The 18,312-nt window shown below is 35.5% G+C and overlaps 1 protein-coding gene across 1 annotated transcript; it reads left to right on the top strand.

Moving 5' to 3' along the window:
- The first annotated feature begins 932 nt into the window (after window positions 1-932).
- LOC306858857 (transcription intermediary factor 1-alpha-like) lies at window positions 933-16,858 on the top strand. Its single transcript, XM_079399625.1, has 18 exons — window positions 933-1,434; window positions 2,562-2,680; window positions 2,816-2,963; window positions 3,199-3,331; window positions 3,883-3,999; window positions 4,381-4,495; window positions 4,796-4,942; window positions 5,163-5,277; window positions 7,054-7,436; window positions 7,788-7,919; window positions 8,555-8,666; window positions 8,827-8,872; window positions 10,730-10,865; window positions 11,085-11,305; window positions 12,802-12,934; window positions 13,046-13,120; window positions 15,657-15,803; window positions 16,320-16,858. The coding sequence occupies exons 1-18, from the start codon at window positions 1,179-1,181 to the stop codon at window positions 16,650-16,652; spliced, it is 2,868 nt and encodes a 955-aa protein (XP_079255751.1). The 5' UTR covers window positions 933-1,178; the 3' UTR covers window positions 16,653-16,858.
- The last annotated feature ends 1,454 nt before the right edge of the window (window positions 16,859-18,312 follow it).

Below are 18,312 nucleotides of genomic sequence, written 5' to 3' on the forward strand. Positions count from 1 at the left end.
ATATTCTAATATTCTGAGACACTATTTTTGACTTTCATCAGCTGTAAGCTCTAATCATCAAAATTAAAACAAAAAAAACTTTTGAAATGTTTTACTTTACATGCAATGAATCTAAAATATATGAAAGTTTCAAGAAAAAAAAAACTTTTTCAGGATATTATTTTTTTTTTTAGATATACCTGTACATTGCCTAACTGCTTGAGAGGTGCTTTTTTCAGTTTTCAAATTAATTACATTTCATTTACATTATATACTGAAAATTTAGTCAAAGCTAAAAAAAATACTGTTATAGTGTGAATAATATGTAATCATGTAATCCATTAAAAGTAACTGTAATCTGATTATGAGTATTATAAATTGTTAACAAATTGTTGGAATCTGATCATTCAAATGACATCTAATCAGTACCATGCAGCACTGCCTATTTATTTCTCAATAAATAAATAAATGAACCCTGTTGATTCCTACACTGAAGGAATCTGCATTGAAATGTACCATTTCTTTCTTTCTTTCTTTTTATTATTAATATAACTGTAAATAGTCCATACCTAAGTGGGTGAATAGCTGTCCACACATAAGTGGAAAATCTTCAGTCAAGTAGTTTTGTGTTTTAATAGTGAGCAGTATTTCGTCAAAACGAAATGTTTTTTCGCAATAACGAGAAAGTGTGTCGTTAAAACGATATATTCTCTCGCAATACCGATATATTATGCCACAAAAATGATATGATTAAAAAAGTATTCACAAAAAATCCAAATGTTTACAAAACAAGAATAAATCACATATAGCTAAATTTTATAGAACTCACAAACTCGTTGCTTATTTATTTCAATAATTTATTTTATAGTAAATCTGTTTTTTTAATAAAAAGCAGTTTTGGCGTTTTTCTTTCTTTCATTTTTTTCTCGTGAGACATTTGTCCTCCCTCGGCTGCCGTGGCAACACGTCACAATGGAGGCCGTGCGACGTCATATTTGTGGCCTCATCATCATCATATGTTTCTGGGAACAACACAGCAGTGCGTTTCATTTTGAAACTTTATTGACGATCGATGAGCGAATAAGTCGGGATTCTCTACGTTTCGCCCATCATTAGACTGTGAAGATTAATTCAGATGTTTACTAAGACCAGCAGCAGTTACTGCTGTGAACCTGAGATGAAGCTCTTCTTGCAATAAAATGATGGATGGAAGTGAGAAGATGGAGTCTGACGATGTGGTGATCATCGTGGAGAATGAGGCGGAAAGTAAGCGCGCTGATGAAGCTCAGGGCAGTGTGAGGATGATGATGATGGCTCTGATGGACGTGTGTCCCGTGTGTAAGCTCAGCTTCAGCAGCAGAGAGCCCAAACTACTGCCCTGCCTGCACTCCTTCTGTAAGAGATGCTTACCTGCTCACAACACACCTGCCGGCACCGCCAGCAACGCGCAACAGTGTAAGAGTTGGCTTTCACTTTTACTCGTTCACAAGAGGAGATACGCAATAAAAGACGAAGAGCTGTACAGTACAAAGTCCCAAAGCTGCTAGAACAACGTAAAAGGCCTTTTATACATTCATGCTGATCTTCAATTAAAATAGGGGCAATTAATAATGTTTTTTTTTGTTTGTTTTTGAAAGCTGAATAAATAAGCTTTCCATTGATGTATGGTTTGTTAGGATCGGACAATATTTGGCGGAGATACAACTATTTGAATATCTGAGGGTGCAAAAAAATCAAAATATTGAGAAAATCACCTTTAAAGTTGTCCAAATGAAGTTCTTAGCAATGCATAATTTACAAAATATCTTAATGAAACATGATCTTTACATAAGATCCTAATGATTTTTGGCATAAAAGAAAAATCCATAATTTTGACCCATACTATGGCTATTGCTACAAATATACCCCGTTTTCCAGGGTCACATAAACTATATGTCAGTCTTAAATGTACTTTTCAGATAATTCAGATGATGATTTACTCGGGTTCTGCTTTGTTTGTCATCAGTTATTCAACTAAATTGCCATAACTTCAAATAGAATCATTGATTAAGAATTTTATATGAATGACACATATTGCATCCCAATAGTGGGGTAAGATGGCATCTTTGAATAATTTTATATTTTGTGCTTTGGCAAGTGTTTCTATTTATTAATTTTTTGCACATGCTAAACTTGCATATAAATGCATTATATTATATTATATATATATAGTACACCATTATGTCTCAGAATCAGAAAGAGCTTTATTGCCAGGTACGTTTACACATACGAGAAATTTGTTTTGGTTACAGAAGCTTCCACAGCACAAGCAGAATGGCAGGGACAATACAAGACACCGATAATAAAATAGAATAAGTAAATAGAGAATAACAATACACAAAAATATGTAAAGAAAAAATACACAAATAGACAATAGATGGTAATTGTGTGTACAGGTATGTTGTGTACAAATGCAAGGAAATGTAAAATAAGTATGTGTGTTAAATAATTTTGTTTGTAATAATATGTCCTCTTTTGTTTCATGCATTCTGGTGACTTGGTATTGAATATGTTTCCTGCTCTTCTCTGTTGTGTTACATTAGTGAGCATGATCCGCTGTCCAGTCTGTCAGCAGGAGTGTATGGACGTTGAGGTCTTGGATAACTTCTTTGTCAAGGATTCTGTGGAAGTGCCGAGCAGCACAATGGAGAAGAGCTGTCAGGTGTGCATTTACTTCTGTCAGTCAGTGTTGATACTACACCTCCGAGATGATGCTCCTTAAAGGAACTGTATGTATCAGACTAGTAAATATAAGAATGAAATAATGTCTCTGATGAAATGCATCTTTTGCTCTTAGCTCTGCATGAGTTGTGATGATAACACAGAGGCTAGCGGTTTCTGTGTGGAATGCACAGAGTTCCTGTGTGTCACCTGCATTGATGCTCATCAGCGTGTGAAGTTCACCAGAGATCATACAGTTCAGCAAATAACCGAAATGTCCTCAGGTTTGACCTTAAACTTTTGTAAATTATATCAGCTTGTGAGAAGTAGGGCAGGGGGTCTGTATATAGTGCAGAGACATTAAGACATTTTTAGGTGTGACTTTAGTCTCCAAATACTACTTGGTTACACTATTGATTATATTCTTTTACTGCAACTTCTGTGAATTAACTTTACAAACTTGAGGAGTGCATTTCTGACGTTACCCAGATGAACATAAGCTTGTCTTTCTGTTTACAGAGGCGATGGGTGCTTCCACACAGAAGCCCGTCTTCTGCGACATCCACAGACAGGAGCCATTGAAGCTATTCTGTGAAACCTGCGATCGCCTCACCTGCAGAGACTGTCAGCTACTCAAACACAAGGACCATAAGTACGGCCCACAATAATGATGGCATAAAAGGAATAAATGAGGAATTCATATTAACATGTATAATGTTCAAAGGGATAGTTCACCCAAAAATGAAAATTCTGTCATTACTCAAATTATTATTATTATTATTTTTTAAATCTGTATGACAGACTTTCTTCTTTGGGAAATGAGTTTTGTGTGTGTGTCCGTCCTTATAATGAAGTCAGTGGTCACCAAAACTGTTGGTTTACCAACATTCTTAAAAAGATCTTCATCTGTGTTCCACAAAAAAGGAAGACATACAAATTCGATGGTGATATAAGGGTGAGTAAATGGTGATGGAATTTTAGTTTTTGGGTGAACTAAATGTTAATATGAGTCTAGTGTGGTAAGCATTCCTTAATTCTTCTGAAACGGTGTGCGTTTTCTTGTTTTTTCCTGTTCAGTGTCATAGAGTATATAGATGTTCATTGCCCTATAGATGTGTGTTGCTGTAACGCGAATGTGAATATCAATGGCATCATCAGTATTAATGACTCCACATATAGCTAACAGAGAATTTTCCATTACAGTTACCAATTTCTTGAAGATGCATATAAAAACCACAAGGAACATCTGGAAAATATGACCTGCCAACTTCAAGAAAAGAAGAAAGTTATAGAGGACATATATAATACCATAAACAATGGGTATGCTATATTTATTTATCTTTTTTTTTTAATATATATTAAAGCAACCTATAACCATTTAAAGCCAGAAGTTCCAACTCACATGGCATACCTAGATATTCAGTAACTCTGTTATTTCCCCAATGGAATACCTAGAAATTTCATGGAAATCAATAAAATCTTAAAATGTCACGGACATTTCTGTAGTACAGTATTTTCAGTTCATGAAGGAACTGCAGGGGGTTTGTGAGTTAATGATAAGCTAATAATTAATTAGATGACTTACCCAGAAATGACAAATGCAGTGGGAAAAGTGTAAAAAACGTGGGAACCCCGTTAAGATGTGTAGTATGTAAAAACACATTTTTTTTTTTTACGGCATATTTTTCCTGTTCTTGTCAGTATTCAGCAGGTGGATGAAAATCGCAAGACTGTGGCTAATGAGATAAAAAAATCTATTTGCAATCTCATAATGGAGATCAACAGAAAGGGGAAGTTATTGGTCAATCAACTTGAGGTAGTGTCCAGTATTTCATCTTAAAGAGAAGTGTTTCCCAACTGGTTATCTTAGGTTTGTTATGGGTTACATACGGCAAAGAAAACAAAAAGCTAGTTGTAAAACCTAAATAATAGAGCATAATTGACAAAGTCAAATATTGGCATCCTCACAAACAATAACCCCCCCCCCAAAAAATAAAAGAAAATACCAACTAGTCTACATAGGCTTGACTTGTTGATAGGCTAAACCAGTTGAGAAGCACCGCAGTCAAATTTGATCGTGTGAATTGTATGAGGTTACATAAGCGTGTTTATTTAGGCACTCACAAAGGACCATGAAACCCTCCTGAAAAAGCAACAACAGGATGTGACATCACTCTCCACACATCTTGATCATGTGATCAACTTCACAAAATGGGCCACAGCCAGTAACAGTGGAACAGCCCTCCTGTACTGTAAGCGGTTGGTAAGTGTCCAATCATGTTTCCACTATCAACGAAAAATACAAATTTTGCATCTCTTCCATGTGGTGATTATTATTATAATATTTTTTTAAATCTAAATTTTGCAAGATGTGTACAATGATCTCGGTTAACTCAAATAATCACAATTTGTGATTGAATTGTTGTATTCTGTTCAGCCTGCTCTTTGGCTGATGGTCTCTAACCTTTCTTTTGTCATCTCAGATAACTTGTCAAATCCAGTACCTCATGCGAGCAAAGTGCAACATCTCATTTGTTCCCCTGAGTTTGGTTCGGTTCCAAAGTCGATCTGCTTTTTGGGCCTCAAATGTGGATCTTGGTAAGATTTTTACAAAAACTGGTTTTCAACGAGTGATGTTTAAAACTGGGAAAAAAACGAAGACCTCAAAAATGCCAACATTTATTAATTGTCAGATGTGGGATAAATTATAGATTTTGAAAATTGCTCTTTTTTTTTTCTTGAATTTTTACAACGGTTTATTTATTTTCTTTTCTTATTTTTTTGGCAGACTTTTAAATAATGAAAATCGGAATTTGAACTGTCAGTTTTTGCTGTTTTCTAGAATAATAAAAAAGGAACATTATAGTCTTTATTTTTGTCACAAGGCTTGTATTGTTCTTTAAAGTTTCTTTGTGTTGTGAAAATACTTTCAGGTAAACAATATTTTAAAAATACTTACCATGCTTTAAAACACCAACATTGGCTAAATAAAAAAGAGGCAAAACGTAGCATTTACTATTCACAAATACTTACATTTAACCAATTACTTCAATCAGTCAATGCTGTTAGCGATTGCAAAGTAATGATCTATTTGAGCAATTTCAGAGAGGTTTCAGATCTAAATATATTATGGAAACGGCTCTTGTTAAAGTTACAAATTGTCTTCTCCTTGCTGCTTATTCAGGTCTTCTGTCTATTCTTATTCTTCTAGATATTAGTGCTGCCTTTGATACTATTAGTCATTTAGTTTTACTGGAACGTTTGGCTTGTATTGGAGTAGCTTATGATGTCCTTCTTTGGTTTTCATCTTATTTAAGTAATAGGAAGCAGTTTGTTCAGATCAAGAATGCTCAGTCAGAGCCTGTTACAGTTATTCAAGGTGTTCCACAGGGTTCAGTATTGGGTCCGCTTCACTTTATAATCAGGATCCTGTTTATCTTTCAATCTTCTTCAGTTGTACATTCCTTCACGTTCTTTGAGATCATCCTCTGCAGAGTTATTGATAGTTCCAAACTTTAAGTTTAGTTCCTTTGGCAGTAGGGCTTTTAGTTGTGTGTCTGCAAAATTATGGAATTCTTTGTCACTGCACATTTGTCAGCTGGATTTAAAACTCAGATTAAAACCTGTCTGTTCAGAATAGCTTTTAATGATTTGATTGCTTGATTTTTATGTTTGAGTGTTTTGTATAGCTTTGTATTTTGTATTGTTTTATATTTTATTGCTTTTCTTTTATAATGTGCGGTGTCCTTGAGTGTCTTGAAAGTCACCTAAAATTAAAAGTATTACTATTATTATATTATTATTATTTACAAATTCATTCACTCGTTATATTTACTAATTTGTTCACTCATTTTAGTAAACCATGGCCACATTTATACTAATTTATTCCCTCTTTTTGATTTAATTAAAACGAGGGAGAGAATTACTAATTGTGGCCAAGAATAAAAATTCTGGCTACGGACAAAAAGAAGAGTTTATGAATTAGTATATTGCTGTTTACGGATTAGAAATTAAGGGCTTCACATTGGCTATTTTAGTAGCATGAAAAACAAAATGGTTATTTAAACTAAGAATAAATTATTTTAAGAAAGTGTGCAAAGAAGCGGTTCATGATTTCAGCTTGGTGTGAGTTATACACTATTGCAACATTACATCTGCACTTTGTTGTTGGCTCTGGCTTGTGCTGCCACATGGACATCAGCACATACACAACTGATTCCAACACTCGAAATCAAAGGTCCACTAAGTAGTGTGTAGGTGTCAAATATGTCCATTATCAGTGGAGTGCACTTTCAGTGGCTTGCGTGTGTAAAGTGAGAAATTCTCGCAAATGTACAAATTATCAACTGGAAATATTCTTGAATCTTCTCTCAGGTTCTTTAGTTGTAGAGAAAACTCCAGTGCGCCATCCCAGCGGTCCACAGCCATTTCCTTTCCAGCAAATGAACCCAGGCCCCAGACACGACGGTCTTCAGGCAGGTTTCCCGAGCTCCCAGTCCCAGCAGCAGCAGCAGCGGCAAAGCACATTGGCCCAGCTGCAGATGCAGGTGGAGAAACTCTCCCAGCACACCAACCGCCACCAACCGCCCAACCAGTGGTCATGGTACCACGGCATGCGCTTACCAGGGCCACCTCCACATAGACCCATGCAGGGTGGATCACCCTCTCAGGCATTACCCAGCATGCCTCAACATGGGCGTCGATATGGTGCACGGAGCCCGCCACCTATGCTTCAGCCCACTAACCTACCTCCACAGGTGAAGTGTGTTTTAATATTACAGAAAGTTAGAATAATTTCTGAAGGATCATGTGACACTGAAGACTGGAGTAAAGGCTGCATAAAATTTGGCTTTGCTACCACAGGAATAAATTACATTTTAAAATAGAAAAGTTATTTTAAATTATAGTGACATTTCACAATATTACAGTTTTTACTGTAATTGTTTTTATCAAATTAATGCAGCCTCAATGAGGCTTGGACAATTATTCCATATCGAATTATTCTAATTATACCTTTTGACTGGTAGTGTACATGTTAATATAATGCTAAATAATGAATGGAAGGACAATTGTGAAATTCTAAACTTGCTGTTTTTTCTTTCTTAAAGACTTTGAGGGGTCTTATCAACAATCCCACCTACCTTCCTAAACCAATGGAGGTGCTGCCAAGAACCCGCTATCCGCACAATGCTGCTTTCTCCAGTGGAGCTTCACTTCCCACTTCACAGGTGCTCAATCAGGTGAGTGTGCTGGACATCATGTTATAAGCATTGGGTGAAAACTATGCCTGCTTGACAGGTTAACACAAAAATGTATCTGTTATAAAAACTTTCCATTTTTGAGTGAATTTTGACTAAACGCATTGAGCCTTAAGTATAAGTGTGCAGTTTTGTAGTGGATCTCATTTGGTAGTGGATTATGGGTAGTTTACATGACGAGAGCAGATACATAAAAACTGTGTCACAATTTGATTAATATAGTTTATGATCTCTTAAGAATCGAGAGGATACATGGAAGATTTGGAATTATTCAATCACACAACATGGTTACAGCTTATAGGCCAGAAAGAAAAACATATGGAGATGTTTTCTTTATTTATTTTTTATTTTATTTTATTTTTTTATCAACCACCCATATGCTGACTATTAAAAAATGTTTCCTCTCCACATACATCTACACTGCTGGTCAAAAGTTTGGAATAATTTTTTAAAATGTTTTTATCTGCATTTATTTGATCTAAAATTCAGTAAAAGCATTAGTATTGTGAAATAATGTTTTGTGCAAATATATTATATAATGATTTTTTTCAGCAGCTATTACTACAGTCTCATTTGTAATATACATATGCAAAATTCTGTTTGCACTTTTTAAGCAGAACATGCAGGTAACGTCGTACCTGAACAGGAGATTTGAACCCAGCATGCAGCTGTCTGCTCAGAGGCCCAATTATCAACCCAGTCACCTGTCCACACCTACAGAGCAAACTGGTATGCTTCTTCAGCAAAAAATAATGTCTGGTATTGGTAACCACCTTGCCTAGTCTTGTTGATTGGAGACATAAATGCTTGCTGCCTAGTTCATATTCTGTTATCAAATGCTTTGTTTTATACAGTACTGAATATTGCCTTGCTTTTATTGAACTTTTAGTACAAGGAAGACAAATGTCTGTCACATCATCAGAACCAAAGACCAGGTAAATATTCTTCTGTTAATTCAAGGTTTTGAGAGCTTTTAAGTCATTATGTGTTTTGATTTCTGTAGTTAATTCATCCAGAAATGCCTAACATACAACAAACTTTGCTTTGTATAGATTTAAGATTCAAATGTGAAAATGTCTTATCAACTTGCACTGATGCAACAGAATGGCCAGCATTCGAAATGTAACAATTGGGATGTCATTGTCATTGCAAACTGATTTAGGATTGATTTTCTTTCTTGCATTTACCTGTATATTGAATCATCTTAACCATCTGTAGACCAAGTCAAGGATGTAAATGAGAGGTGATGAAATTGTATCATAGTGCAAGCATATGTAGCTTTATTTATTCTAATGAGAGTGAAGTAAAGATTACTCTTAGAACTTATAAAGCAATATTCAAATTGAACTAGCCAGCTAGACTTTACCTATCAAACTGAAAATATCTAAAACAAATTTCGCTCACCGACTCTCCAAACAAGGAAAATTAAATCGAAAGATTGATTATAGATGTTAGAAGAAAGGCGTTTGCTGCTATTCTAACCAGATTTTTGTTTTTAAATATAACTCGAAGTTAATATAACACGGTATACATTTTTTTAAAATAAACATATATACATATATATATTAAACATGCAGAGTCCTTACGCACAATTACAGCAGTGAGTCTGTGACCCATAGACATCACCAGACTATTGGTCTCATCCTTTGAAATTGTGCGATTCTCCGCTACCACTGACGTTATACTCCATTTCAGGTGAGGTAAGGTCACGGCAGAACGTACAATACCACTCACCACTACAGATACACACAAACACAACACACATGCATAACTACAGTAGAATTAATAGAAGAAAACTACAATCACATCTGTTGCATATTAGCAAAAGTGTGACCGTTCTCCAAATTTTTTCTCCCAGCCTTTAATGCAGCCAATCCCAATTGTTGCTTGTTTTGGGGAGTTTCTGCCTTTACTCTCCCATTCAGCTGGTGAAATTCATGTTCAATCGGATTTAAATCTGGAGATTGACTTGGGCAATCTAAAACTTTACATTTATTTGCCTTTATAAATTCTGTTCCAGAGACAGCCATGCATGCCCATGCCATGACACCACCTCCACCATGCTTTACAGATGAGGCTGTATGCTTGGGATCATTTGCAGTTCCCTTTTTTATCCACATTTTTGCTTTCCCATCACTTAGATAAAGGTTCATCTTTGTCTCATCGGTCCATAAACACAGTTCCAAAACTCTTCTGGCTCACCTTGGTGCTTTTTTGCAAACTCTAATCTTGCCTTTCTATTTTTGGTGCTGGTCAGAGGTTTGCTTCTTGCTGTGTAGCATCTGTAATTCTGTGTCAAAGTCTCCTGAGGACAGTAAATTGTCAGAGCATCACCCCAGCTTTCTGGAAGTTGTTGGTGATTTTACAGACACATCTTTTATGGTTCATTTTCACAGCTTTTATGATTTGTCAACAGAACAATTTTGTCTTTACTGTTCCAATACTTTTTTTTATATATATATATATATGTATGTGATATTTAAAATAAAAAGACAAATGAAGAATTGGAAAAATAAGAAAAATTTGTAAATTTTATAGTTAAATTATTCTATCTAATGCACTTTGAGAGTTCAAAATTAAGAGCTCCAACCCATGTTCTTATTTATTTATTTATTTATTTTTATATATATATATATATATATATATATATATATATATATATAAATCGGATTAGTAATAATGGAAACGTCATCACAGTGTGAAAATGTTCCATTCTTTTACTGCCTTGCTGTTTTCTTCACAAAATGCACATCTAATCATTTTGTTGTTTGCTTTTTTTATTTTTTCCCAAGTTCTGGCTCCTGGAAGCGTGTAGAAGCCCCCCAGAGTGGCCCATCAAACCCCTCCACCAAGAGAAGACGCAGGTCATCTCCAGGGCCGGTCATTGTGATCAAAGATGAACCAGAGGATGATGATGAAGTTCATTTTGTAAGATTTTACTCATTCTGCACCAGATCAGAGATGGAACAGATTTGGACATTAGATTTATTCTGATTTGACATCTTAACAACAAAGAAGACCAGAAAATTCACTGTTTTTGTCCCCTGTTTTTAAGAGTAAATTTAGCAAATTCATGTATTTTGTCAGGTACACACATCACATTTTTTTACAATTTTTTTTTTTAATTAATTTTGTGTGTTACTGTAGGTAAACACCAGTGCTAAAGCCAGTCTTCCAGACAGCACAGGTGTTCAGTCTCAAACACCACAAGGTGAGCAGCAATCAGAGAAGACCCCAGAAGCAGATGAAGACCCCAATGAAGACTGGTGCGCGGTGTGCCAGAATGGAGGAGAACTGCTCTGCTGTGACAAATGTCCCAAAGTCTTTCATCTTAGCTGCCATATTCCCACATTGACTGCCTCTCCAAGGTATCAGATTAATCAAAATAATCAATACTCCTGTCTTCAATGTCACGTGCTGATTTGGTACTCAAGAAATATTTCTAATTTTGAATGTTGAAAACAGTTTTTGCTGCTTAATATTTTTGTAAAAACCGTGATACACTACTGTCACCTACTTACCAGAAACATGTGAATGGTAAAGTCATTTAAAATGTTACAAAAGATTTCTATTTTAAATAAATGCTGTTGTTGGTTCTTTTAGGATTCAATACCAAATCCTAAAAAATTATCAATAATATAAAGCAGCAAAACTTTTCAACATTTGTTGCATTTATCAGTAATTTATTAAGTAAGGCATCACAATATCGAAGGGATGTAACGTCAAAATTTCAAGATACGATAATATCGAGATATGAAGACCACGATACAATATTTATTGTGATATTTAAAATAAAAAGACAAATGAAGAAATATTTGTAAATTTTAAAGTTAAATTATTCTATCTAATGCACTTTGAGAGTTCAAAATTAAGAGCTCCAACCCATGTTCTTAACTAAGAAAGCTTAAGTCAGTCAATTTACTTGTACCTGAAATTTAAAGGGGACTCAACCCTCTTTTTATTTGTGATATACAATCTCAGTCTAAATTACATTCACACTGGTGTTTTAGGAAGCCAAACCAATTAGAATATATTAATAACAACAATAGTTACAGTACCAGTAATAATTTAATATGAATATTTCATAGGTATATTATTTTTGCTCTAGGGAAATTATAATACTTCTTTCCTAATTTCTACACTTGAAAGAGATACTTTGAATTTGAATTGCATTTAAACCGCTAGCTGTCAGCAATTCATACTGCACTTTTAAGCTTTTATTTTGACGAAAAGGGCAGTAGAGCTTTTCGTTTGAGGAAAACTCCAGCTTCAGTGAAAACATGGTTACAAAAACACGACTCGATACAGAAATCGATACGAAATCTGATAGCTGTTGAGTTGCTAAACTCACAGCAGGTGCAATAAACGAGTTCACTGCTTTCATTCACTCGAACAGAGCCGGTCTGAGGCGTGGAAACACCGGATCTCAAGCTGATCGTCTCAAAAAAGCGTGCGCTTCACTTTGAAATGCGTAGCGAAAACAGACTTGATGAAGGGTTTAAGCCATATTGTGGTTTTGGTTTTATTTCGTTTGACAGATACTGTTCCAAAGCATAATGGCGTAGTTTAAATATACTGTATTTTAAAAACTACACATTTCGTCCGGAAGAGCTATTGTTTCATATCGTCACGTGACTACGATAATATCAAGACCGTTTTGCTATCGCGATATCACGATATTGATACTTTCGTTACATCCCTACAATATCGTTTTTCATTTAAAAACATTTTATTTTGTGTTAAATTTAACAAAAATTTGGAGAACGGTCACCCTTTTGCTAATATGCAACAGATGTGATTGTAGTTTTCTTCTATTAATTCTACTGTAGTTATGCATGCGTGTTGTGTTTGTGTGTATCTGTAGTGGTGAGTGGTATTGTACGTTCTGCCGTGACCTTACCTCACCTGAAATGGAGTATAACGTCAGTGGTAGCGGAGAATCGCACAATGTGAAGCAGGATCCAGATTCTGAGGCTTTCACTCCCGTGGATAAAAGAGTATGAACCGATTTCAATTAGTTCTACTTTATCATAGATGTCACTTTAGAACTAATACATTTTTAAAAATTGTTTTACGTTCCGAATATCTTTTTTTTTGTGTTCATGCAGAAATGTGAGCGACTGCTGCTTCGTCTTTACTGCAATGAGCTCAGCACAGATTTTCAGGAGCCTGTAACACCATCGGTAAGATCTTCCATCTCACATGGCCTTCTGTCACAGAGGGAGTTTTGATTCCTTGCCGCTGTCGCCTCTGGCTTGTTCAGTTGGGGACACTTAGTATCTGTGAAATCAAATTGACGATAATCGCTAGAAATTATTTAAACTAAACTGAGCTAGACACTGACATCTATCAATTCAATAATGAAATGCCTTTAACTGAAAATTGAGTGTTTAATCTTATTATTATACATTACTGACACTCTATCCTCTAATTTGATACTGTTAAGTGCTTTGACACAATCTGAATTGTTAAAAGCGCTATATAAATAAAGGTGACATGGCGTTCTAGATCATGAACTACATTTATTTTCATTGAGGAAATGATACATGTACACATGTATGGGTCAAATTTCAATAAAAAAAAAAACTGTATTTTGCATAAAGAAAATTAAGCCTATTTTGTGAAGCATATGATAACATGGTAATGTAGTATTTTTGCATTGTGACATTATTTTCATAATTAAGTATAATAAGAAATCTTAAATTAACTAATAAAGTAATGGGAAACAAAATCAATTTTCATTACATGTTAAAATATTTATACATTGAGTAGTATTTTTACTCTCTTCAATTAATGCAGATTTAAATAAAAGCTGAATTAATAAATATGCAAATCATTGTGTTTGGAAGGGTATTAGATTTTCTTTTTTTTGCATTACAGAAATGAGAATTTGGAAAGAAAAATGTGCTTAATTGTCATAAATGACAAAAAATGCCACCTTACAAAAAATGTGTTAATTAATGTCAGTAAACAGAATATCATTTCTTAGGTTTTCTTCAGATTTTGGGGTGACCCATATACAGTGGGTACGGAAAGTATTCAGACCCCCTTAAATTTTTCACTCTTTGTTATATTGCAGCCATTTGCTAAAATCATTTAAGTTTCCTCATTAATGTACACACAGCACCCCATATTGACAGAAAAACACAGAATTGTTGACATTTTTGCAGATTTATTAAAAAAGAAAAACTGAAATATCACATGGTCCTAAGTATTCAGACCCTTTGCTGTGACACTCATATATTTAACTCAGGTGCTGTCCATTTCTTCGGATCATCCTTGAGATGGTTCTACACTTTCATTTGAGTCCAGCTGTGTTTGATTATACTGACTGGACTTGATTAGGAAAGCCACACACCTGTCTATATAAGACCTTACAGCTCACAGTGCATGTCAGAGCAAATGAGAATCATGAGGTCAAGGGAACTGCCTGAAGAGCTCAGAGACAGAATTGTGGCAAGGCACAGATCTGGCCAAGGTTACAAAAAAAATCTGCTGCACTTAAGGTTCCTAAGAGCACAGTGGCCTCCATAATCCTTAAATGGGAGACGTTTGGGACGACCAGAACCCTTCCTAGAGCTGGCCGTCCAACCAAACTGAGCTATCGGGGGAGAAGAGCCTTGGTGAGAGAGGTAAAGAAGAACCCAAAGATCCCTGTGGCTGAGCTCCAGAGATGCAGTCGGGAGATGGGAGAAAGTTGTAGAAAGTTAACCATCACTGCAGCCCTCCACCAGTCGGGGCTTTATGGCAGAGTGGCCCGACGGAAGCCTCACCTCAGTGCAAGACACATGAAAGCCCGCATGGAGTTTGCTAAAAAACACCTGAAGATTCTCTGGTCTGATGAGACCAAGATAGAACTTTTTGGCCTTAATTCTAAGCGGTATGTGTGGAGAAAACCAGGCACTGCTCATCACCTGTCCAATACAGTCCCAACAGTGAAGCAAGGTGGTGGCAGCATCATGCTGTGGGGGTGTTTTTCAGCTGCAGGGACAGGACGACTGGTTGCAATCGAGGGAAAGATGAATGCGGCCAAGTACAGGGATATTCTGGACGAAAACCTTCTCCAGAGTGCTCAGGACCTCAGACTGGGCTGAAGGTTTACCTTCCAACAAGACAATGACCCTAAGCACACAGCTAAAATAATGAAGGAGTGGCTTCACAACAACTCCGTGACTGTTCTTGAATGGCCCAGCCAGAGCCCTGACTTAAACCCAATTGAGCATCTCTGGAGAGACCTAAAAATGGCTGTCCACCAACGTTTACCATCCAGCCTGACAGAACTGGAGAGGATCTGCAAGGAGGAATGGCAGAGGATCCCCAAATCCAGGTGTGAAAAACTTGTTGCAACTTTCCCAAAAAGACTCATGGCTGTATTAGATCAAAAGGGTGCTTCTACTAAATACTGAGCAAAGGGTCTGAATACTTAGGACCATGTGATATTTCAGTTTTTCTTTTTTAATTAATCTGCAAAAATGTCAACAATTCTGTGTTTTTCTGTCAATATGGGGTGCTGTGTGCACATGAATGAGGAAAAAAAATGAACTTAAATGATTTTAGCAAATGGGTGCAATATAACAAAGAGTGAAAAATTTAAGGGGGTCTGAATACTTTCCGTACCCACTGTATATTCACTAGGGTTTGGATCGAAGCTTTAGTTTTTTCATTTATTGACACAGACTGTTTTCTGTTCCGTCCTTTGTTCACACTTCAAATTTGCAGTCGATGCCAGAGTATAGTGAGATAATAAAGACACCAATGGACCTGTCAGTGATCAGAAGCAAACTGGAGGACAGCAATTACAAGAGCACTGAGGACTTTGTTGAGGATGTCAGGCTGATTTTCAAAAACTGTGCAACTTTCCACAAGGTATGCGGCCTCAAATTGATTTACAATATTATTTTCAAGATATAAGGGATGATTCTTCAATTAGGGGAACTTTCCGTCTCTTAAATTGGTTTTAAGAAAAAAAGCATAAATATAGTTTTATTAGATTATACATAGCTTTACATGTCTTATGTTGAATTTTTTAATTATTCATTTATTTAGGGCTTGTTGCCGACCTTTTTCAGCCAGTTTTTTAAATTCACAAAACTTTTTCTAAAAACTTGTAATGTCAAATTTGGTATTTGTGTACAATTGTTTTGTTTTAAAATAGAGAATCACCATCCACAAGACTGATTAACATTACCAAGACATTCAGTTCAGTAAGTTTTATTGGTTAATTGACTGCTAGATAATGTGTTGTTAACCAAAGCCTGTTCGAAGGTTCTGATACATGTTTTAACATAGTTTAAAGGATTAGTTCACCCAAACATGCTGTGTGTTTGGTACAGCTTGACTGAGGCATATCACACATGTAATGTGTATGCATGTTATTTGTAGGAAGACACTGAGATGGCCAATGTGGGTGCTAATCTGGAGAGTTACTTTGAGGAACAGCTGAAACTCTTGTATCCGGACCGGACTTTTCCTGGCGTGAAGGAAGAAAGCGTTGCTTCTTTGTGTCCTGATGATACAAGTCCCTTGTCAAAGATGCCTCCACAAGACACTTCCCCTGCTGAGGAGATTGTGAAACCCTCCAGTGAAGATCTCCCTCAGGGGGAACCGCACACTAAAGACATTGAGAAGAAGCCAGATAACTTAAGCTCTCCTACAGGATCCAGTCCTGCAGATGCTGAAACAGACAATAAAGCAACTAAAGATCCAACTTCCTGAAAGAATCTTCCTTGTTCATCCTCTAAAGACTGGATGGTGACATGCACTTTCCTAGAGTGTGAAACCTCTGGTTCATTTGCAATAATTATACTGTACATTTTAATTGTTTTAAGCATTTGAAAAATAGACAGTTCGACCACTTAAAGATGTAATATAACAATGCAATGTGGAATATAGGCATAATAAATACCTATATAAATACATCTGAAAGATGCCCGTTTGAATTTATTTTATTCATGTGCTGTGATGAAAGATGGCAAATTACATAGTTGACTTTTAAATTATAGTTCACTCAAAAAAATTATACTTTGTTGTACACTTTATTTATTTATTTTCTGTTAAACACAAAAGTAGACATTTTTGAGTCACTGCTCTATCCATATATAGTGAGAGTGCATGATGTCTGTAAAGCTTCAAACAGAACAAAAACAAACGAACAAAAAAAATGATCTGCAAAGATATCATTATGATTGAATTCATGTCCAGATTACAAATGCAGAATCACACACACACAAACTAAACTAGTTATAGTTTAAGGCATCAAAATAGACCAATAGAAGTATAGGAAATATGTAATGACGCATATGAATGACATGCAGTTGTTGTGATTGACCCACTACCAACATAATACTACAATAAATGTTAGTCTTGTCCACAAAACCATAATCGGACGCATAATAATTGATAAAATAAAAGCAGCCTTTAGATCAAAAGTTTTTTTTGGATCATAAGAAACAAGTGTTTTAATTGCATATGTATGATATACAATTGAATTTCAAGCATCAAGAGGATAAAAGAGAAGCTAATACTACTTTTTTTAATTGACCAACAACACTTAAAAATAAAGGTGCTTCCCGATGCCATATAATTACATTTTTTGTCTAAATGGTTCCATAAAGAACCTTTAACATCTGAAAAACCTTTGTTTCACAAAAGGTTTTTTGTGGCGAAAGGTTCTTCAGATTATAAAAAGGTAAGAGAGAGATGGTTCTTTAAAGAACCTTTGACTGGATGGTTCTTTGTGGAACCAAAAATGGTTGCTCTATGGCATTGGAAAAACCTTTTAAGCACTTTTATTTTTAAGAGTAAAGATTAATGCCATATATCTGTAATCACACAATGCATATTATTGTCTAAATGGCTTGGCTAAAAGTTGAGTTACCATGGAAAACTGGTTTTTGAGCTAAGAATTAAATTTTGAAAGTTTTTTGAAACTGAAACAATGAAATGAATTGCTTCAATAAATGACTCACGGTTTTGTGCTCTAAACATCACACGCTAGCAACATGTTATTGCATGTTAAGACACCTTTCACAAACCAACTGCAAATGTTCTCAGGAAAGAGCATGTTAAATGTAATTTACAAATAATTGAATACCGTTATATAGGAACTGTTTATGGGGTTTGTTTTGTGTGTTTTTAGACAGGGCTTGGCTAACTAAGGACAACTATTAATCTTTCTTGTAGATTACATGCTTATTACATTTCATTAAATATATAAAAATTGAACCTACATTATAAAAGGCACTTAAGGTTAAACCACACTTATTTGTGGGTTCAACAAATTAATGCCTTCTAGAGGTGTACCATCACCAAATGTTTTGAAACATACCCACCAGTGGCTCATGTTGGCCATCATGCTCCACCCTATCGTCACTCT

Source organism: Barbus barbus, assembly GCF_936440315.1.
Source record: "Barbus barbus genome assembly, chromosome: 39".
Classification (NCBI taxonomy): Eukaryota; Metazoa; Chordata; class Actinopteri; order Cypriniformes; family Cyprinidae; genus Barbus; species Barbus barbus.

Coding starts and splice junctions, on each gene's coding strand:
- LOC306858857 (XM_079399625.1), top strand. CDS start 1,179: ATGATGGATGGAAGTGAGAAGATGGAGTCTGACGATGTGGTGATCATC. Junction 4,496..4,795: donor TATTGGTCAATCAACTTGAG/GTAGTGTCCAGT, acceptor GTGTTTATTTAG/GCACTCACAAAGGACCATGA. Junction 7,920..8,554: donor CTTCACAGGTGCTCAATCAG/GTGAGTGTGCTG, acceptor CTTTTTAAGCAG/AACATGCAGGTAACGTCGTA.